The sequence below is a fragment of the Danio rerio genome, chromosome 23 (assembly GCF_049306965.1).
Source record: "Danio rerio strain Tuebingen ecotype United States chromosome 23, GRCz12tu, whole genome shotgun sequence".
Lineage (NCBI taxonomy): Eukaryota > Metazoa > Chordata > Actinopteri > Cypriniformes > Danionidae > Danio > Danio rerio.
This window is the reverse complement of record NC_133198.1, coordinates 12,318,688-12,341,179: the sequence shown is the minus strand read 5'-3', so window position 1 is coordinate 12,341,179 and position 22,492 is coordinate 12,318,688. Positions and strand designations below refer to the sequence as shown.

Below are 22,492 nucleotides of genomic sequence, written 5' to 3'. Positions count from 1 at the left end.
CTTTTGTTTTAAGATCTGTGTTGGTATGTTGTGTGCTTTATAAGCTAATGCTTCAGCTTCAGATACTGCTGCCTTGCTCATTAAATAATTAGATACTGATTATATTGTTTTTGTTGGCCACGTAATAATATAATACAGAATTGCTTAAAATTAACCATTCTATTTGCAGGACAAATACATAGGGTAAGTGTAAGCTTTGAATTATTCCATGTGAATCATATTTTAAATCTTTAGATTCAAATCCCCAAAGTTTAAATTTGATTTAAACCAAATAGCTGATTCTTTCACCACCCAATTAACTTAACTGCAGTTTGGCACTTTTACTTTTTTTACTTTCAGGAACATTTCATGCATGCCCCTGTAACAAAATGAGGTATAAGGTGCAAGTATGAATTAAGGACTGATAAAAGTGTTGTTTTAATGGAATTTGACACCACAAACCAAATGGTAGAAACCTCCAGATTTTGCAGTCAGGTGCAGAGAATAGTGTCAACAAGTCGTGTGTGTATAGACTATCCTGTCGCAAAATGTGGTGAAAATCCTGCACAATGGTAATAGTTTGATTAGATGTTTACATGTCTGTACTGCACTTCAAAAAGGCCACTAAAACAAGCATACTTCATATGTCTTTATTCCATTTCTGTTTAGTTCGAATATGACCTTAATTTTAATTAATCAAAAATGGCTGCTTACATGGTAGACTCTTCATCAGAATATTGTCTTTATCATAATAAAATCGCATTATTGGTGTCCATGTAAACATACACATTGTTTTGCAAAACTGCAGTATTCAACACGGAAAAAAAGTCAGGCCCTTACCTCCAAAGAGAAGATTTGTTCCTCGTACTTTAGACTGTCACACACATCATTCTGAATCGTGCTTTTAAACTTCTGAAGTCTGAGAAAACAAAACATATCTAAGCAAGCCAAGCACTGGTATTACCAATTAGTAGTGGTGTAATGAATCACAAATCTCATGATTCGAATCGCATTATGGTTATTAAGTCACAGATTTTACAGTTTTTTAGATCAGCCAAAAAGGTGAGAAGACAAATGTTATTTGCTTTCCATTTATCACAAAAACTGTAATGCTTGTTTCATTATGTTTCCTAATTAATTTTTTGTCATTATATCTGTTAAAGAAAACATTTTTTTGCAGCATACAGTTGTCACTACTTCAGAACGGTTAGTCTGCCGCCATTCCTAACGACATTTCGATTTCTTTGACCATCATGGCGATGTTATAACCTCAAATCTTAAACGTGCACACACTGCAAGAACCGCAGCACAGCACAAACTACAAAATAATATTAAGGTTATCAAGCTGATGGACCATATCATCTGATTGCAGTATAACTTGCTTTATCAATAATTATTACTTATTATAAGCTAGTCACAAATATTTGACAATCTGCCACTACATGCAAAACACTCTCATGCACTCAAAATAGGTTCCCTTTTACATAGCTATTAGTGGCAGTTATGAATTAAATATATGAGAATATTCGCAAGAGTCGCATATTATTTATCGTCTATTCATGTTTCTCTGTTCATTTCTCTTTCCCATGCATGCAGTAGCGAACATGCAAAGGGAAAAAAAATTCTTGTTTAAAAGAGCGCATCCTCTTATAGCTGGCCTATTTCGGTTTACGGGACTGAATGAGTTTCAGTAGCTCATTATCACGACAATATAGTTTTTATCATGATAAAAGCTTCAGAAATTAATCACAAGAAATTTGATAGTAACAGAAGCCTATTACACATCCGATGTAAAAACAACAAATAGTGCTGAACAGAAAGTTATTTTTATAATTGTATAATTATAATAATATTATTATGATGCTTAAAGGAATGAGCCAGGCAAAAAAAGACCAAATCCTGGAAAAAACATAGCAGAGTATTTTCTAGCACATCAAGTCTTGTTTGGTGTGCATTTGACTGATTAACTTAGCAGCAGAAAGAACTCAATGTTGTAACAGATCAGCTGTCACCTTTTTTTTCAAAAGGAATTATGCAACTCAAGTCCATAAATGACTTAAAATTTCAGACTGAAATGACTTCTTAACAATCCAATCCTTAGATGTCACTTTTTTAAAAGCATTTTCAAAAATCACAAGATTCTGTCCATAATAACATTATAGAGGGAACAAATAACCAGAATTACATAAAGCTTTCTATTTTGTTCCCTGGTGCATCTATGAATGTCTGAAAGAGCCTGTTTATTATTGCTCCCCAGATAAACCCACAGACATTTCAGTCATAAAAGTCTTGTAGACAAAACTACACATTATTACAAGTACAGAAAAGTTACCAAAGTACAGTTAGTTGCATTAACATTAGAGCTGGGAAATCAACGATGTTCATGTTTATGCAGGAGCTGTTATGTATTCTCACCTCCTGGTTCTTTTCTCTTGGTAGGTGTGGAAGGCCGAGGTCTGCTTTTCCCAGTATGCCTGTGAATAGTGAACACTGAGTTAAACAGGGTAGGAAGCAGGCAAAGATTATAATGCGCAAGACATGTCACTTATATAGTTTTGAATGGGGAAATCTGTAAAGATCAATATGGCGAATGAAGCCCTGCCTACTAGTACAAAAGCCAATAGACTGCTATAGACTGACGTTTCTCCGGGGCAGAAGCTTGGACCAAACACGCTTTTATGAAAGTTTGTATCTTCAACAAACACACTGGAATCTCAGCAAATACTTGTTTCACAGACATGAGAAATATATCAACATAAAGCTTGAAATCTGTACTTGTAAATGAACAAACTTGAAACTTGCACTTGAAAACAAAAGTTTTTTGGTTTTGTAATCTGCATGAAACAAACGTGAGGTACAGTCTGTCCTGTCAAACGCACATAACATGAGAGCAACTACTCAAACGGCCACAAATGTGTAAACAAAAAATAAAAAAAATAAAAATCATATGAAAAATGTGTGAGACCAACAGCGTAACAGAACATGACCCATATCAGGGTTTCTGCAGCTTCCTTCAAATCAAATTTAAGACTTTTTAAGACCCTTTTCAGACCCTTCTGAATGAAATTTTAGACTTATACAAGGCAGCTTATATTGTCAGGGTTCTGCCACTCTGGTCTTGTAAATTCTTGTTTTGGTGGCAGAGCCCGGACACTAGCTCTGTCTTGACCTGTTTCTGTCATTGTGTCTGTCTCTGTGTGCTTGTGCGCCGTCGTGGGTGTGCGCAGGGCGTGCGCGCTCCTGCTTGATGCGGCCGTGCGGGCTCTGCATCCCTCGGATGCGGCGCTCTTGTACTCGTGTTTGTTTTCGTCTGTCTGCAGCGTGGTGTTTCATCCCCAGCGTCTCAGTCCAGTTGAATGAGATGAAACATGCACGCTGCATGTGTGAGTGCACGGTGAGTGCTTTCATTCATCGTGTACTCGTGTCTTGCATTCAGTCTTCTGCTGGTGTTGTTTAGCACGTGGTGTATGTTTAAATGCACTGCGTGCTTGTGTTGTCATGAACATGCAGTTAATGAGTTCTCATTGGCTGCGTGTTCTAGTCTCGTTTTATGTGAGCGCATGGCTTGTGTTGTCTCTCTGTGTCATGCGCTCTCCCGTTTATTGTCAAGTCCCACCCTCCTTGTTGACCCATTATTAGTTAATTATGTTCATCTGTTTGTGTTAATTTGGTCCTCTATATAATCCTCTCATGTCTGCCGTCCTGTGCCAGATCATCATCAGTATTTCCCTGTCCTGTGATATCCAGTACTGTTTGTCCTGCCAGCCCAGCCAAGTTTGTCTGTTTGTTTTATAGTTCTGTTTTTCCCCCTCGGGATGGTTTTTGTTGTCCTTTTTGTTTTATTTCAATTAATAAATACCATCTTCTGCTGCATTTGAGTCCTTGCTTCCTCATCCTTCCTGAATCGTGACATATATATAATCATTAAACATTATATACACATTAAGGATTTTCTTTTTAATGGCCCGGTTACTTCTGTAAATGTATTTTAAATTAATGGAAGATCATGTAAAGGGATGTGTTGCTTTAGTTTTCTTTCCCTGATTAGGAAATTTAATTCGCATAAATTGTTGTTAATGTCTAACAGCTGTTGTGAATTGTATCTCTTTGCAATAAAAAAAGTTAAATATGAAAAAAAAAAGTTTTGGGATGGATTAGCAGGCGTGAGCTGTCTGCACTTCCTTTCTGTCTGGTTCAGACAGCTAATGTTGCTAACAGCTGCTCTGACTGGACTGTTTACACAGCGCAAAAGTGTGCGCTTGTAGGGGAGTGAAAGAGCTGATCCATGAATCACAGCACATTATGTTAGCTGACCAATCAGAGCCTCTTGACGGCGGGTCTTTATAGGAACTAGGAAATATGACAGTCATTTTCATGTCAGCAGAGTAGCTGTATATAATCAAAGTAAGATATTTGAAAAAAATTAATGTGATTTTCTACAATTGAAGCACGCGCACACATTGCTTTGCATCTTATAAACACAGCCAAGCTTTACAAATATACTGTTGACCACCCCTTTAAGAACCTGCGGACACCCTGGATATGTACAGAAATGTAAAATAAGAAGCATATTAACAGCTATAACAGCTTATTTTATCAGTGTAGCATCATATTGTTATATCCCGTGTATGTTTTTAAGCAGCATAACCTGAAACTTGTCAGGATTGAGGGAAGTTTAATGCAGAAAAGTACAGAGACAGAAAACATTCTCTAGAGATCATCTTTTTAACTAGACAATGACCACAATGATCACAGCCAAAAAAAAACTAAGAAATGGCTACAGGGCAACTTAATAATGGTACTGCAAAGAAGAACGAGAAAGTACCCAAAAATAGCTGTGCCATGCTCGTAGCATCCCACTCAAAAGACTTGAGGCTGTAATTGGTGCCAAAGCTGGTTCAAAAAAGTATTGAGCAAAATTTGTCAATACAATTTTTTTTTAAATTCATGTAATTTTAATTGCAATGCAGAATTATTTGGAAAAAATTAATTTAGTTCATTTTGGACTAAGGCTGTAAAAAATGAGGAAAAAGTGAAGAGAAGTCAATATTTAATATGCATCAATCAGAAAAATTCCACATTCTGAACCCATGTTTGACTTACTGAAGTTAATGCAGAATATCTAATGGTATTATGTGGATCCAATCCCAATGCACCTGTGCTGCTTAGTACAGTATTTTATCTGTTGGTACACCTGTGCTCTCTTTTTAGTGTCTGTAGCCTCTGGTAATTTTCCATTTATAGACTTTGCAATAAAAAAAAAATCAAAAAAAAAAATCATTTGTAAAGTAGTTCATGCAGATTCGGTACACAAATCAGCTGAATTCAGTGTCTCTTTACATTTGTGGATTATTAGGACTTTTTGAGTAAAATATGAGTTAAAAAAAAAAAAAAAAAAAAAATATATATATATATATATATATATATATATATATATATATATATATATATATATATATATATATAGTTTCATTATTAATTTGCATATTTATACAATCTGTAAATGTTCAACCAGAATAGTTTTAGGGCCAGTAAGGACTATGTAAAAAATGTAAACAATTTCTAACAACTAAAGAAGAAATGCTTCTATTTATTTCCAGTAATGATTTACTGGCTAATACATAATCATCCTGCACATGCAAAACCTATTACTTAATACACACAAATATATTACAATTAAAAATTAAATCCATTATTATTTCCCCAAATTATTCCATATTTAATAGAAAATGAATATGTATAATTATTCTTATTACTGGCCATTTGACAAGTCAGCACCCTCCTTACCATCAATTCCTCCTCCATGCCTCTCAAAACAACATCATCCTGCTCAAGGTTTTGAATTTCACTCAAGAGGACTTGTTTAACTTTCTCCAACCTCTGAGAACTATAGAAGGTAAGATAAAGAAAGAAAAGCAGGTGAAAATCAGACCAGTTTTAGAGCAAAAAACTTTTCTTTGAAAAAGGTCATGTCTAACCTGTACTGGTGTACTTTTACATGGACAGAGGACATGTGCTGCTGTAAGGTCTTCAAAGACTGACTGGTGTAAAGGTCCATCATCCTCCCCCGATTCTGATGGAAGCAAAAACAAGTTATTATAAAAGCCTAATATACAGTGACTGAGTGATTTAGTTTTTTAATTAGAGGAAGTGAATCCTCAAACAGTTGCTTGATGGGGCTGGTGTGTTAAGTCAGTGCTGATTTAGTGCGAAAAGAAAGATGAAAAGCACCTTGATCTTGCTCTTAAGGTCTGAGCTGAACTGATGGCAGATAAAGCGCATCTCCTGAGCAGGCTGTGTCAGGTCCAAGTCTGCCTCCACACTGACATGCCTGCAACTGGACCTTGTACAGGATGACAGAGTCTCCACTTCCTCAGCTGCAGTGAAACAAACATATACTTTCTCTTGTGTCACACTTTAGCAAGTTCACAAGCACACACACCCATCTGGTATACTACAGCTGGGCTTCCAGAATCATGTAGATTTCTTATGGAATTTTTTGCCAGATAAACTTTGGTTCATTTGGAGCCGAATCAGTCTCAATAATAATACAGTGAATCTCTCTTGATTAAACGCAGATTTGAATGCAGCAATTGGAATAATTAATAATAATCATACACAAATCATTAGCATTTGTCATTCATTTTGTGCGGGTCTGAATTCAGAATACAATCTTTTAATGTGTAATTGTGCAGCTATACACTGAATATGTATTAATGCAGGCAAAATAAACAGTGACAGAAAACACCTTTAATTAATGGCCTAAAAAAGCAGGTCTCCCCACAACTTTTTCTGTCATCATTATATTTTACAGGGAAGCCAACATACTTTCATACATGCGATTTGAATGACACGGGAGGCGATCTCTGCAATTGTTTTAAATGTTGGATTAACCTACAAGTTCAAAAAAGTTATTAATCCGCAGGTCATGTGTGTTCCATTTGGGTTGCGATCCATGCAGATCACGGATCAACCATAATCTGTTATTAAAAACATATTAATTAATAACATATGTATATCAATTTTAGCCCCATTTTTGAGCCCATAAACTTACTGGATATAGTTGGTTCCTTGGTCCTGTTGGTCAGGCTTCTGTGGTAACTTTTCTTTCTTCTCTTATTCTCTGCAACTATATCTTCCTCTTCCTCCTCTGAGCTGCTCTGATCCTTCATCAGTGGTTTGCTATTCCGACCTGAGGCACACCAAAAAAAAGTTTATTCAGTTTCACCACAAACAAGTGAACAGATTCTCCAGATAAGTGAAAATTGGAATTAATCTGTCTGGAGACCAGCTTGTAATGACATCATATATAAAGCATTGACATGGTTGCTAGAGTGAGCATTTAACACATTTGTGACAAAAATAAATGTGTTCAAACTGTGAAATATTTTGGAAAATGTGTGATTTAAAAGTCCCTACAAGTTAATAAAAATGAAGATCTTGTTAATGTCTCCGTGTGTCTCTTTAAAAAAACACACACAATAAAATTCTATTTAAATCCTTAATGTACATGTAAAAAAAAAAAAAATATATATATATATATATATATATATATATATATATATATATATATATATATATATATATATATATATATATATATATATATATATATATCAATTAATTGACTAGTCGACAATTCCTACTAGTCAACTTACTTATTCCCAGGGCCTTTATATCAAAGTTAATACCCATATTGGTGTTTCATAACCTCTAGTTTTTATAAGGTTAGTTGCTAGCCAAATGCTCAACTCCCAACCTGGAAGACCAGGACATACACACATACACTACAGCCAATTTAGCTTACCTAATTTCCTAGAGAGCTACATTCCTACAGAAATCCCCTCCAACCCTGATCAAATCAATACCTGAACCAATTAATTAGGAGCTAAAGCAGCACTTGATAATTACTGACAGGTGTGTTTGGTTAAGGATTTCAGTTTGGTCAAACTGAAATCTCCAGGAAGGTAGCTCTCTGAAAACAGGGTTGGTGACCCCTGAAATACAGTGTTTTCATAAGAAAAGAAAAAGTTTTGGGGATGATGCGGTGGTGCAGTGGGTAGCGCTGTCGCTTCACACCAAGAAGGTCGTTGGTCCAAGCCCTGGGTCCAAGCACTGGGGGCTTTTCCCCATGTTCGGTGGGTTTCCTCTGGGTTCTTCGGTTCCCCCAGTCCAAAGACATGCGCTATAAGTGAATTGAATAAATTAAATTGGCCAGAATGTATGTGTGGATGTGAATGCAACATTGTATGGGTGTTTCCCAGTGCTGGGTTGTGGCTGGAAGAGCATGAGCTGTGTAAAACACATGCTGGATAAGTTGGCGGATCAGTTCGCTGTGGCGACCCCTGAAGGGACTAAGCCGAAAAGAAAATGAACTCCCAACCTGGAAGACCAGGACATACACACATACACTACAGCCAATTTAGCTTACCTAATTTACCAACAGTGCATGTCTTTGGACTATGAGGGAAATCGGAGCACCCGAAGGAAACCCACGTGAACATGGGTAGAACATCCAAACTCCATACAGAAATGCCAACTGACCCAGCCGATGACTAGTCAACTACGTGACATAAAAATATTCAAATAACTTAAATCATGACTGATTTAACAAGGATTTCTACTGGAAAAAGTCGTCCATTTTTCAAAAATTAATAATGGTGTGGGATGACCATGTGCTCTCCGAATGTTTTGTTGCCTTATTGTTATCTCTGCATGGTGCTTCAAAGTGCACTTTTTCATGTACAGGAATAATCCTTTATTGCCTATGGACCAATCTTACACTAGATCATGTAACATGGTAATTTCACTAAACAAAATTACATGAATTGAGCAAATTAAGTTGTCATAGTTCCATTCTATTGTTTTAAATGATACAACCTATGAAGTACACTCAAAAACTTTTTTATTTAAAACTTATTTAAAATGAACTGAAACAACACAGTTCTTGAGATTTTATTAGGACATCATAATATTTGTTATGTTTAATCCACATAAATTTGTTAAAAGTGTTAAGTTAACTTAATCAATTTGTGTTGGGACAACATGAAGGAATTGTGTGGAACCTTGCATTTTTTACAGTCTATGTTTTAAAAAGTAATTTTAATGCTATTTCTTTTAAACAGTTAAATTTTTTGTATCATCTATTGTTGTTGTTTTTTTTAGACTAGACTACTTGAATACAAAACCATTCAAACATTATTTTAATTAACTATACCACTAATCCCTAATAGAAACAAGCAAGCATGTAAATATTTCGAAAAATTTGGTGTCTTTTGCGTCTTTCTAGAATTGGTAAATTGTTTTGTACAATATCATGGTGGTTTATTAGTTACTGTAAAAAAACAAATTTCTATGGAGAAAATCAATGTAGTTTTTTTTAAACCTGACTGTTGCTTTCTATTAAACATCAAATACAGCAGAGTTGACCAACCCTTTTCCTAGAGAGCTACATTCCTACAGAAATCCCCTCCAACCCTGATCAAATCAATACCTGAACCAATTAATTAGGAGCTAAAGCAGCACTTGATAATTACTGACAGGTGTTTTTGGTTAAGGATTTCAGTTTGGTCAAACTGAAATCTCCAGGAAGGTAGCTCTCTGAAAACAGGGTTGGTGACCCCTGAAATACAGTGTTTTCATAAGAAAAGAAAAAGTTTTGGGGATGATGCGGTGGTGCAGTGGGTAGCGCTGTCGCTTCACACCAAGAAGGTCGTTGGTCCAAGCCCTGGGTGCAAGCACTGGGGGCTTTTCCCCATGTTCGGGTGGGTTTCCTCTGGGTTCTTCGGTTCCCCCAGTCCAAAGACATGCGCTATAAGTGAATTGAATAAATTAAATTGGCCAGAATGTATGTGTGGATGTGAATGCAACATTGTATGGGTGTTTCCCAGTGCTGGGTTGTGGCTGGAAGAGCATGAGCTGTGTAAAACACATGCTGGATAAGTTGGCGGATCAGTTCGCTGTGGCGACCCCTGAAGGGACTAAGCCGAAAAGAAAATGAATGTTTGAAAACTTTAGGTAGATTATTTGTTGTAGGTATGACATAACCCTTTTTAAAAAGTGATAAATACCTTTACTAGGAGTCCAGTATTTATTAGTAGGCACAAACAACTTCCTTGGCTTCATTTTCAGGGCAAGCTGAGAAGGAGAAGGAGCCTTATTTTCTTTGTCCTCCTCACTGTCTTCATCGTCATCTGTGTGGCACGGGATGATGTGTGTGTGGATGACTGATGGACCTGATGGGCATTTACAGTAGTACAAGAATATATAAGATGCGCATTTATGTAATTTACCAAATGCATGTACAAAACCACACAGTATTTAAAAACCCAATCACCTGACTTAAATTCTGCTCTCTCATCCTTACTTCCTTTCTGGCATTCTGGTGTTTTCTAAAAATCAAGAATTTGATGCTGTGTTGCTGAAATATGCTACCAAAAGTATAATTGTACTCAGAAATGAAGTTAAACTTGTACCTCAAGCTCAGTAAGGGCTGTTGCCATGTTGCTCAAAGATTTGTGTGAAGTCTGGCTGATTGTCAGAGAATTGACAGACCTCCTTTCAAAAGATGCTGGGCTGGTTTTGTTCTTGACAGCTCTCTGCTCCTCCTGAAGGTCTGGAGAGTTCAGGGTCTCTTTGATGGAGAGTGGTTGACTTTGGGACAGTACTGAATGAACAGGACTCAGCTCAACCTGCAGGAGCGAGACAGAGAACAAGTGAGTTTGATAATTTTTTTTTTCTGTGAGGTAATAAAGTGGACATAAATGTGTGAGTTTAATGAGACAAACTAGTTCATTGAGTTTTAGAATTAGGATATTTTTCACAGAGATGTTTACATTTTACAGAATTTTGTATCATTTGTAAACGTTCAAACAACATGCATGTATGTATGTGTGTGTGTGTGTGTGTGTGTGTGTGTGTGTATATTATATATATATATATATATATATATAAGGGATGTAACGGTATCAGAATTTCACGGAACGATAATACCTTGGTATGAATGGCACGGTACGGTATTTATGGAATAATTTACAGGAAAAACAAAACTAATGAAAAGACTCGAAAAAAGTGCCAAAAGTGTTTATTTACCTTAGCAAAGAACATATCAATTACATACAAATCAGCCATCTATCTGTAAGTTTCAAAACAGCAACTTCAATTTTTTAATTTTAATAACAAAAAACTATTAAACCATGGCATATATATATATATATATATATATATATATATATATATATATATATATATATATATATATATATATATATATATATATATATATATATATATAAAAAGTTTCAATTTAGTATTGTTGAAAACTCATGGGTTTTTAAGCAAAATTATCATATATCTATAATCTGGTAAAAGCTGGGATCTCTAGGCATCTCCCCTGCAACAGAAAAAAAAAACTCTCATTTGGGACTGAGGTTTCTGGGACAGAGAGATATGATTTGGCCCAGGTGGACAGCAGTGGGTAACGTTGTGCATTGTCTTTCCACCACTTGAGAGGACAAGCCATGAGTGAGATAGAGGTCTCTTTGCAGTACAAGCCAATGTCTGCATCAATCTAACAAGTGTGCTGTGTTCTGCAGTCCCATGACTGTTTTTAGTCGTATTCCCTGGCTTATATTTTACCACAGTCTGGCAGTGCCTGCATATTGTTTTTTTCTTTGTCAGTTACCTTTTCTCCTTTTTCGTATCTTTTTAGAAAGAAACCGAAATGCTTCCACACATCCGATTTAAAACCCGCTTTAGGTTTGATCATTTCCAGCACTTTTTCTTTCACTGTATTTGTAACTACACAGTTACTTTTAAACAAAAGAAGATGCAGCACAACATCAGCTATCCTTAGTTCATATTGGACTTGCACACAGATGCTACTATCATCTATATATATATAAATTAATTAGTGCTATCAAATGGTTAATCTTGCTTAGTCACATCCATAATACAGGTTTGTATTTACATGTGTACTCACTGTGTATTGGGCATATGTATGTTCTGAAATGTATACATTCACTGGCCACTTTGTAAGGTACACCTTACTAGTACCAGGTTGGACACCCTTTTGACTTCAGAACTGCATTAATCCTACATGGCATAGATTCAACAAGGTACTGGAAATATTTCCCAGGAATTTTGGTCCATATTGACATGATAGCATCACACAGTTGCTGCAGATCAGTCAGCTGCACATCCATGATGCGAATGCCAGAGGTGACAGTGGAGGCCATTTGAGCACAGTGAACTCATTATGATGTTCAATAAACTAGTCTGAGATGATTTGTGCTTTATGACATGGTGCGTTATCCTCCCGGAAGTAGCCATCAGAAGATGGGTACACTGTGGTCATAAAAGAATGGCCGTAAATAGCAACAATACTCAGCTAGACTGTGGCGTTGACACAATGCTCAATTGGTAGAGAAAAAAAAAGAAAAAAAATCCCCCGCACCATTACACCATCACCATCAGCCTGAACCGTAGATAAGGCAGGATGGATCCATGCTTTTCATGTTGTTGACGCCAAATTCTGACCCTACCATCTGAATGTCGCAGCAGAAAACGAGACTTATCAGACCAGGCAACGTTTTTCCAATCTTCTATTGTCCAATTTTTTTGAGCCTGTGCGAATTGTAGCCTCAGTTTCCTGATCTTAGCTGAGTGCCACCCAGTATGGTCTTCTGCTACTGTAGCCCATCTGCCTCAAGGTTGGTTATGTTGTGTGTTCATAGATGCTTTTCTTCTTACCTCAGTTGTAAAGAGAGGTTTTTGAGTTACTGTTGCCTTTCTATCAGCTCGAACCAGTCTGGCCTCTGCCATCAACAAGGCATTTGCGCCCACAGAACTGTCACTCACTGGATATTTTGGCCCATTCTCTGTAAACCCTAGAGATGGTTGGGCATGAAAATCCCAGTAGATCCCAGCTGTTTCTGAAATACTCAGACCAGCCGTCTGGCACCAACAACCATGCCACATTCAAAGTCACTTAAATCACCTTTCTTCCCCATTCTGATGCTCGGTTTGAATTGCAGCAGATCGTCTTGACCATGTCTACATGCCTAAATGCATTCAGTTGCTGCCATGTGATTGGCCCATTAGAAACTAGCGTTAACGAGCAGATAGACAGGTGTACCTAATTAAGTGGCCGTCGAGTGTACCTACAAAATAAATATACACAGTACAAACATACATATATTATGTTAATTTAACTCTTTGTATTTGTATGCAATTAATCTTAGTTAACCACTTGATAGCACTATATTTACAAATTTAAAAAGAGTGAGACAGGATCAGACACGAGTATTACCTGCTATTTCCATGAAAATGATTTAGATAGCAGCCCTACATATGTACTCTTGTTTACCTGAACAGCAGGTAGACTCTTCTTAGAGCCTCTGGAGGTTTTGGAAACAGGTGTTATGGAGAGGGGAGAAGGTATTACAGCACTTTTACTCCTTGGTGTTTTACATAGAGAAGAGGTTTGTATCGCTTTGAGAGGAATGAGAGGCTCCAGCGGAGGTGAGTCTGCTTCAATTGGAGAGATGGACAGAGAGCGCAGAGGTGTAGTATTGGATCGTAGGTTGGTTGCTAGTTTTTCAATCGCTACAGAGACAAATATTAGCAAATTACACAAGCTTCTGGCATTTATATCAGACTTTCCTTTGAAATAATTTACTGTGATGAAGTATAAGAACAATTATTAATTTATGTGTAAATTTGTAGAAACAAAATAAATAATTTAGGCCACTTTAATTCTTACATCTCATCTTCTCAATAGAGGGCGGTGAGGCAAATGTGGAAGATAATCTTGTAGCCCAGGTTTCTTTCTGTCTGTCCCATGAGGTCTTGTTCACTTTGAGACGCTCAGGACTAGACACCTTCTTGCCTTTATCGTTCCTCTGAATTTGTTGAATCTCTGCAAAGGCTGTTTCTGTTGTTTTCCGTCCATTCTTCTCATGCTGTTTGGTTGTGTCCACAGAGGGTTTTTGTCTCCTTTTTTCTTGTGCTGTGGTATGAGCTGAAACAATCTCCTGAGGCGTTACCGGCCGCACCACTGCCTTTTTCTGTTTGAGGAGAAACAAGGCTTAAACACATAGAAACGCTATCATTAGTCTATCCTGACTCTAAACGCCTTCAATAAAGGCAATTACATTAATAAAGATGCCCTAAATGAACATTGCTGAAAGAACAATCACATGCCTTAGGGGGAGGTGCATTTTCACTCTCTGTCTGGCTGGACTGGCTGTCTGAGTCAGACGGCTCTCTGTAGGTTTTAGTCAAGGCTGCGGCTCTTTGAGGTCTTCCTGTGGTTTTCTTATTATTGATGCTTGACTGCCATTTATCCTCATGTTCGGCTATTTTCTTCTGACGCTTCTGTTTAATTCAAAAGAAAAATTAATTATTACTACTAATAAGCATAAAATACACACAATACTGCATATTCTAAGAAAGTATAATCACCTTTTGTATGGGGGTATATAATGGAAACAGAATTGCTATTTTAAAAGAAATTTGTGCATTTTACAGTGCAGATTCACTCTGATATTCACAAGACTCTAAGCTAAGCTAGGCTCCAAAAACAGCCATTCAGCTTATAATGTAATAAACATAAACATACAACCATGCATATTTACAAATAAGCACCCATTTTTGCCAGTCTGATGACGTCATATTTCATTTTTCACAAATGAAAAGAAAGTTTTCTTTTTGATGGCTTTGTTAGGGTGACCTTTTCAGTTTTTTTGGGGTGCAAATATTACAAAAGTGGAAAAAAATTAGCAACAAAACTTTATAAAATCTTAAAGATATAATCAGCGAAATGACAGCATACATATTCTTACCCGCTTTGGCTTGGTCTGTTCTTTCACTGGCTTTGGTGAAGCCACAGGTGAATATGGTGATTTAACTAAAATAAAATAAATCAATAAATTGTTTGGTATTCAGTGAAACAGATGACATCTCTCTTTACTTTGACACATGACAACCAATGCCCGGTTGCATAAAAAACCTCAAGAGTAATTTTCCCTTAAGATCGCTTTTATGTTTCCCATAAATATAAGGTTGTTGTATAAAATAACCCCTAAATGTTACTTAAGGGTTTCTATAAGTGAAACAATTTTTTGTTAACCTACTAGGGCTTAGTGGCCACATATGAAATGTCCCAAACACTAAATGGGAATTTTTTTTGTTTTTACTCTGATAGTCAAAGCAAGTAAAAAATGTTATATGTTATATTTACATTAAAAAACTGTCAGGAAAAAGTGCTTTATGTAAATTCGGACTATGAGTCCACATTTATGGACATTTTTCTTTAAAAGCACATAATGTCAAAAGATGATACTTAGGTTTTATTTTTATTTAGGTTTTAATAAGCTCAAATAGCAAAGAGAAATAAAAACTCTATGTAAAAACACATCTTGGGCCTTAAGAGGTTAAATGTTTTTTTTTTCCCTTACGTAAACCTCTAAGTGTTGCATAAAGCACTCTCACTGCCTTAAGTTTAGTCTAAGCTTGGGAAAACTGTACCTTAACAGTTTCACAAACTTGATTAATGATGAAAAACTGCTGCTAAACTGTTAAAGTTTTGCCAAGTTGTTTTTTATATAAAGTTTTTTTTTTCTGTGCTACATCTTTTTAAACAGGGGTATCCTGCTTAGTTTAGCTCCAACCTGCCAGGAAGTTTCTAGTATATCTAGTAAGAGCTTGATTAGCTGGTTCAGATGTGTTTGATTAGGGTTGGTGTTAAACTCTCTAGGACAATGGCCTTCCAGGACAGAGTGTGGATACCCCTGCTTTAAAATGTTCGCCATTTTAGTGACACACAATAATCTTTACACATTTAAATCAGACGACAGGCAAGTTTTTGGCTTAGTCTCTATTTCAGAAGTCGCCACAGCGAAATGAAACACCAACTATTCCAGCATATATTGTACATAGTATATGCCCTTCCAGTCACAACCCAGTACTAGGAAACACCCATACACCCACACACAGGAATGCAACAATTGCTGTCTAGCGCACATTTGAATCAGTTTTGGGCGTTCATCGGGTTAAAATATGAGTGGCAACAATATATATATATAATTTATATATATATATATAATTTTTTTTTTAAGGACAAACCTGTATTAATGTTGTAAAACACTTAATAGTTTCATATTTATTCAACAATAAAGAGAACTGTTAAAGGGATTATATGCAATTCCCTTAAAGTATTCTCCTAGGTAAGGTTAAATTAACCTTTACGTGTCATACTTAATAAAAAAAACTTAAGGTTCTTTATGCAACCAGACAGAGTTCTTGCTCTTTTATTTTAATTAAATAGAGATGGGTGTAGTTTACATGTAGAGTCAGCAGGTGGAAAGGTGGCTTTGACTGGCTGCCTGCTGTAGTCTGCCACTTTAGGCTTGGGTTTCCTGTTGGCTGATTTTAACCAGCTAATATCTGTCATATTGTCTGTGTCAGTGTCACTGAACAGGTATTTCTTCGCATTTGCTTTAGTTCCCTAGAATGTAACAAACACAATCATATGAAATGTGCAATTTTGGATAGCATAAAATGTATGTGAAATCACCAAATGCATTTTATAAATATGAAACCTTTGGTAACGCAGGCCTTTTAGCAGAGTTGGTGCGATTCAGAGAAATACTTAGTTCACTGAAAAGAGAAAAGCAAGACAAAATAACTACACTGTTATGTTCAACTGTTAAACACTAGAGGGAGCTGTTTTGTACAATTACCTGCTTTCGTTTCTGAATACATCAGATTTCTGTCTCTGAAAAGGAAAACATTCAAGAACTATTATTGTTGTTATTATAATTTAAATATAATACATTTACCACACCTACCACACTAATTTTTGGTGTGTCCTCTGTAAAAGCATAAATATCCCTAAAACACCACAAAAATAGTCATTAACAGCTTTTCTTTGACCAAATAGTGCCTATTTTGGAAGAAAAACATCACTAAAATGCAATACTCAATGTTCTGTAATGGCTTTTTGGATTTGTTATCTGTTTTAGGCAAGCTTGATCTCTTCGCAGCATTTTTTTCCTATTAAACAAACAAAAAAGCAAAGCAAAAACAGCATGACATTTGTACAACTGAATATACCCGAACCTGCATTAAACAGGTTCAGGTTCAAACATGAATTGGTGTAAATGTGGCTTACAGTGGAGGATGAACCACAGCTCTTGTTGAACAGATTTCTAAAAGTGAAGATATAAATATGTAATTGCATGTCAGGCACAGAAGTAATGCTCGATGATGAATGAAAACACACCAGCGAGCATTTTTGTTTTTAAAAGATGTCTAATAGACGTCTAAACATAGTTGTCTTGGCTAAAACAAGGCTTAATTTGGGCTGTCACTGAAAATCTAACAGACATCTAAGAATAGGCCAGAACTAGACTAGTCATCAAATAAACAGAAATTAATGACTACAAATATAAAGTCTGTCTAATCTATCTATTTGATGACTAGTCTAGTTTTGAGGCTATTCTTAGATGTCTATAATATGTCAAGCTGTCTATGTTTAAATGTTTATTAGATGTCTATAAAACACAAAATTTTAGCTGGGATAGTCTGTGTCACCTGTTTGTAGATGCAGTGTTAAATGTAGGAGATGCTGCTTTAGCACCTTTCTTGTAATGTCTGGATATCATCTTCACCATACTGTCTGCTGCATCTGTTATCTTCAAAACATTAACAACAAAGGCACAGTTTAATATAATAAACCCTCCCTCAACATCCTTTCATGGGGAGAAAGTAGAAAGTTCAAGTACAGCAGACATATGCCCCTTTTACACATGTAAATAGCAAATGCACTATGGCATGGCACAACAGGCTCTTAAAGGGAATGGGAGATGAGACTCTGATTGGTTTATTCTTAAAACACACCTATAACTCATTAAGAGAATGAGCGCCACAGTGTTAGACAATGTGCCACAGCGCAAAGTGGATTTTTCCGACCATAAAATAGCAAAAGTGGATTCTGACACGCCCTTAATGCATTTGCGCCCTGTGCTTTGGACTTTGCGCATGGATCGTCAAATTAGAGCCCTAAAAGTTTTATATGAATCAGACTTTTAAAATTGTTGTATATGAAAGAAGTGTGTGTGGGGGGGGGGTATACGGCAGCCAAATAGACCATAAGGTCACCAGGAAATGTGGCCACCAGACCATTTGGCCAGTCCGTCCCTTTCAAAGCACAATTGATATATGGTTTAGCCCTATTATATACTGCCACTAGGCACAGATGTGAGACGTCTACTCTGACCAATCAGTACATTCAGTTGCAGATGATTCACTGCACAGACCTCTGTGTAACTTTTTGCTGCAAGTAATGTTAGCGTGTCTGTCTTCAGATGCTTACAACAACATTTTTCTCTGATAGTTTAGTATTTTGGTTTGTCTCTGGAACAAAAGCATAAATGCTAAATGTTTAAACAAAAGTGAAACCATCAACTAAAAGACTGACCTTGTTCATGTTTAAAAATACAAGTGCAGCCATTTAGGGTTAATTTCAGTTAATAATGTCAGAATTTACCAGTGTTTTATAATAAAAACGTGATTGAATAAATGTGTGATAGGTGCTTTTATGGAAAAATTACAGAAAGTCATTCCCTGTGTGAACAGCACATTTCAGATTTTTTCAGAATATTAACCTATATTAAACTGTGTGAAAGGGGCTATATATTTTAACATTGATTTAACTAAAAGTGTCTTACATTGTCATGGTCTGACGTGTTCCCCTGAACTTTGCTACTCTTCCTTCTCTGTTGTGTGGATTTAGCCGGCAAGGATTTGACAGATTTTTCAGTATCCTCTTTCTCCTGTCCTGCAGTCTTGGACGCCAGCGAGGAGCCTCTCTGGACTGCATGGCCATCTGTAACCTGCTGCTCCTTCAGCACCTCCTCCAGTCTCTGAGTGAGCTGCGTGTGCAGCTGCTTCTGGGGCAGAGTTCTAGATGCACACTGTGCCGGGGACAGACGCTGAGGAGGGGGAAGAGAACTACCATCTGGAGATGACAACACAGACAGCAAGGTTACACAAAGTGACAATATATAAGGAAATCAAATCAAAATAATTTTATTGTCACATCATCAACAGCACGTGTGCTATGATGAGTGAAAAGCTTAGGTGCTGGCTCCAGGCAGTACAAAATACAGACAGTGCAAAATACAGACAGTACAAAATACAACAGCATACTCCCAAAAAAAAAATAAAAAAAAATTGGCAATGTTGACAGGGATATGTACAATGAATATGTGTACTCACAACTGTAGGCAGTATTGTTTTATGTATAGATTGGTTAAAGTGCAGTGCATGCTACATATTGATGGTGTGCAGTGAGGAGTATGAAAGAGTCTGAGTGAGGTGTTAAGTGTTCATCAGCTTGATAGCTTGAGGGAAGAAGCTTTCCTTCAGTTGGCTGGTGCGTGACCGGATGCTGCGGAACCATCTGCCTGAGAGTAGCAGAGAGAAAAGTCTATGGCTTGGGTGGCTGGAGTCGCTGATGATTCTCTAGGCCAGGGGTCACCAATCTCGGTCCTGGAGGGCCAGTGTCCCTGCAAGGTTTAGCTCCAACTTGCCTCAACACACCTGCCTGGATGTTTCAAGTATACCTAGTAAGACCTTGATTAGCTTGTTCAGGTGTATTTGATTAGGGTTGGAGCTAAAATCTGCAGGACACCGGCCCTCCCGGAACAAGTTTGGTGACCACTGCTCTAGGCTTACCCTCCTAGAGGGAGGGAAGCTCACCTCCTACTACGCATTCAACAGTTTGCACAATCCTATGTAGGCCTTTGCAATTGCTGCTGGTGCTATTCCCATACCAGGTGGTGATACAGCCAGACAGGATGTTCTCCACAGTGCAGGTGTAAAACAAGCAGAGGATGCGGGGGCTCATTCTAAACCTCCTGAAACACCTGAGAAAGAAGAGGCGTTAATGTGCCTTCCTCAGCACTGCGTGTCTGTGTGAGCAGTCCATGTCAATTCCTCAGCGATGTGGACTCCAAGAAACTTGAATGTGCTGACTCTCTCCACCGGTGTTCTGTTGACGGTGATAGGAGTGTGTTGTCTCTTCTCTCTCCTGACATCCACCACCAGCTCCTTGGTTTTGCTGATGTTGAGTGAGAGGTTTGCACCTCCTCTCTGTAGGCTGTTTTATCATTATCTGTTATTAGGCCACACACCGTTGTGTCGTCAGCAAATTTAATAATGACGTTTGAGCTGTGCTTGGCTGTGCAGTCAAGTGTGTACAGGAGTACAGGAGTGGGCTGAGAACACAGGCCTGTGGAGCACCAGTGTTAAGGATCAGTGTGGACGAGGTGATGTTGTTCATTCTGACTATCGGGCGTCTGCTTGACAGGAAGTCCAGGATCCAGTTGCAAAGTGAGCTGTGTAGATCCATAGCTTGGAGCTTCACCACCAGCTTGGCAGGCACTATGGTGTTGAATCCTGAGCTGTAGTCCACAAACAGCATTCTGACATATGTATTTTTGTTTTCCAGGTGAGACAGAACAATGTGCAAGGTGAAAGCAATTGCATCGTCTGTGGAGCGGTTATGCAAATTGCTGTATGCAAATTGCAGAGGGTCAGTGTGAGCGGGCAGTTCTGAGCAGATGTGCTTTTTAATCAGCTTCTCAAAGCACTTGCTGAAGATGGGTGTCAGAGCAACTGGACGCCAGTCATTCAGGCATGTGGTTTTAGCTGATTTCAGTATGGGCACAAGAGTAGCTTTCTTAAAGCATGTGGGAACCACAGACCGAGAGAGCAAGAGGTTAAAGATGTCCATGAAAACTCCCGCTAGCTGGTGTGCGCATGCTTTAAAGGGCACCTATAGGTTACCCCTTTTTTCAGATTTAATATAAGTCTTTTGCGTCTCTAGAATGTGTATACAATAGGGGTGTAACGATTTATCGTTGTACGATTTATTGCGATGCAAAAATGTCACAATATGCATCGTGGCGTTATGACGATTTGATTACGATATGACGTCCGTTTTCTCTTAGTTGAGCTGTTTGCACGTGGGCTACATTCCACTTGCTGTCGCACGTGAGTTCAGATTGCAGCAGCAGTAATGTTAGCAGACCAAGATGAGTGGAGTTGAAAAAGAGGATAGCCCATCCTCTCAAAGTCAGACGTCTGGCAACATTTCGGTTGTACAGTCATTGCTTTAGACTCGTCCGCTTTTTGACACGCATACTGGGTCAAACATAGCCTAAGTTTTAAAGTCTTCACAGTGATTTACATACTTTGCACAGAGACATGGATACCTTCTAATGGTGTTAAAAGAGTCACATACTGTATTTATAAGGTACAATTCACCCTAAAATATCATTCTGTCTTCATATAATGATGTATTGGCGGCCGCAAAATCACACATGACGTGAGCTGAGCTGTTACTACAGAGGGCGGACTATGATAGACGCGCGCGTATGGCAAGCCGTTTTAGCATTTAAACCTTTGTTCTGACTATCCATAAATTTATTTTGAGATATCTCTAATTATATTTTGACTAGTCATAATTATAATTCGACTAGTCAGAATGACAATTAGAGATATCTGCAATTACAATTGTACTAGTACGAAATCAGATTGGAGATATCTGCAAATATATTATGACTAGTCATATTCCTCCATTGACTTCCATTGAAAAATATTTGCAGATATCTCTAAATGAGTTTTGACTAGTATTGTAATTAGAGATATCTCTAAATAAATTTAATTAAATATGAATTAAATACCTGAAAATGTGGATTTTTTTTTGCACACACAAAAAACGACTTAAGCTCTTACTGTTAAATTCAATTGAATAGAAAGCTTATTTGTTTTGCACCTGTACTTAAATTGTTCCTTAATTTTGTCTCTGTCATTTCCATAATATTTTAAGAAGTTTTTAAATAGTTTTATTTTCCAGAGACAGGCCTGTTTAATTTATTTTCTTAAAGAAGGTTCAGTTTAACAAGTTAAAACAAAAGAAATACATAAAAAATTGTTTACTTGGTAAAATTTGCATTTCAGTTTAATTTTCAATTTTTTTCAAATATCGTGATACATATCGAATCGTGAACATTATATCGTGATACACATCGTATCGTGAGCTGAGTGTATCGTTACACCCCTAGTATATAACGTTTTAGCTCAAAATACTCATCAGATTTTTCATTATACCTTTTACAAGATGCTGTTTTATACTGATTTCCAGCAGGGGGTGGTTTTGTCGTACTGCGCCTTTAAGACGAGTCTTTCCCGCCTACTGTTTCTACGTGCTTTCCCGGGTGCTTTAATCTCTTCCCTCAACTGCGTCAGACAACAGACAGACTTAAAGGAAGAAGGTCTCATGTAGCGTTTGTGAGAAATACTACAGTAAGAACTAATCTTTACTAATCAGTATTGTAAAGTTGCATTGATGAGTCACACACAATATCGTTACAAAGTTTACGCGCGCGCGCGCACTCACACACAGAGATACACAGGCACACCGCAGCTGACACACACACACAAA

General features: G+C 37.3%; 1 protein-coding gene across 2 annotated transcripts in view; it reads right to left on the bottom strand.

Annotated features, from left to right (window-relative positions):
* sycp2 (synaptonemal complex protein 2) overlaps window positions 1–22,492 on the bottom strand; it is a 62,614-nt gene that overhangs the window by 4,034 nt on the left and 36,088 nt on the right. For both annotated transcript variants that reach the window (XM_021469909.3, XM_068216871.2), the window contains 21 exons: window positions 18,711–19,000; window positions 17,575–17,675; window positions 17,153–17,189; window positions 16,961–17,034; window positions 16,830–16,872; window positions 16,722–16,756; window positions 16,581–16,638; window positions 16,324–16,486; window positions 14,823–14,887; window positions 14,182–14,355; window positions 13,742–14,045; window positions 13,346–13,584; window positions 10,455–10,670; window positions 10,316–10,370; window positions 10,050–10,214; window positions 7,034–7,171; window positions 6,211–6,356; window positions 5,958–6,052; window positions 5,767–5,866; window positions 2,395–2,453; window positions 820–898 (listed from right to left, as the gene is read on the bottom strand). In XM_021469909.3, the coding sequence (XP_021325584.2) occupies window positions 820–898; window positions 2,395–2,453; window positions 5,767–5,866; window positions 5,958–6,052; window positions 6,211–6,356; window positions 7,034–7,171; window positions 10,050–10,214; window positions 10,316–10,370; window positions 10,455–10,670; window positions 13,346–13,584; window positions 13,742–14,045; window positions 14,182–14,355; window positions 14,823–14,887; window positions 16,324–16,486; window positions 16,581–16,638; window positions 16,722–16,756; window positions 16,830–16,872; window positions 16,961–17,034; window positions 17,153–17,189; window positions 17,575–17,675; window positions 18,711–19,000 (2,636 nt within the window). The remainder of the gene's footprint in view (window positions 1–819; window positions 899–2,394; window positions 2,454–5,766; window positions 5,867–5,957; window positions 6,053–6,210; window positions 6,357–7,033; window positions 7,172–10,049; window positions 10,215–10,315; window positions 10,371–10,454; window positions 10,671–13,345; window positions 13,585–13,741; window positions 14,046–14,181; window positions 14,356–14,822; window positions 14,888–16,323; window positions 16,487–16,580; window positions 16,639–16,721; window positions 16,757–16,829; window positions 16,873–16,960; window positions 17,035–17,152; window positions 17,190–17,574; window positions 17,676–18,710; window positions 19,001–22,492) is intronic.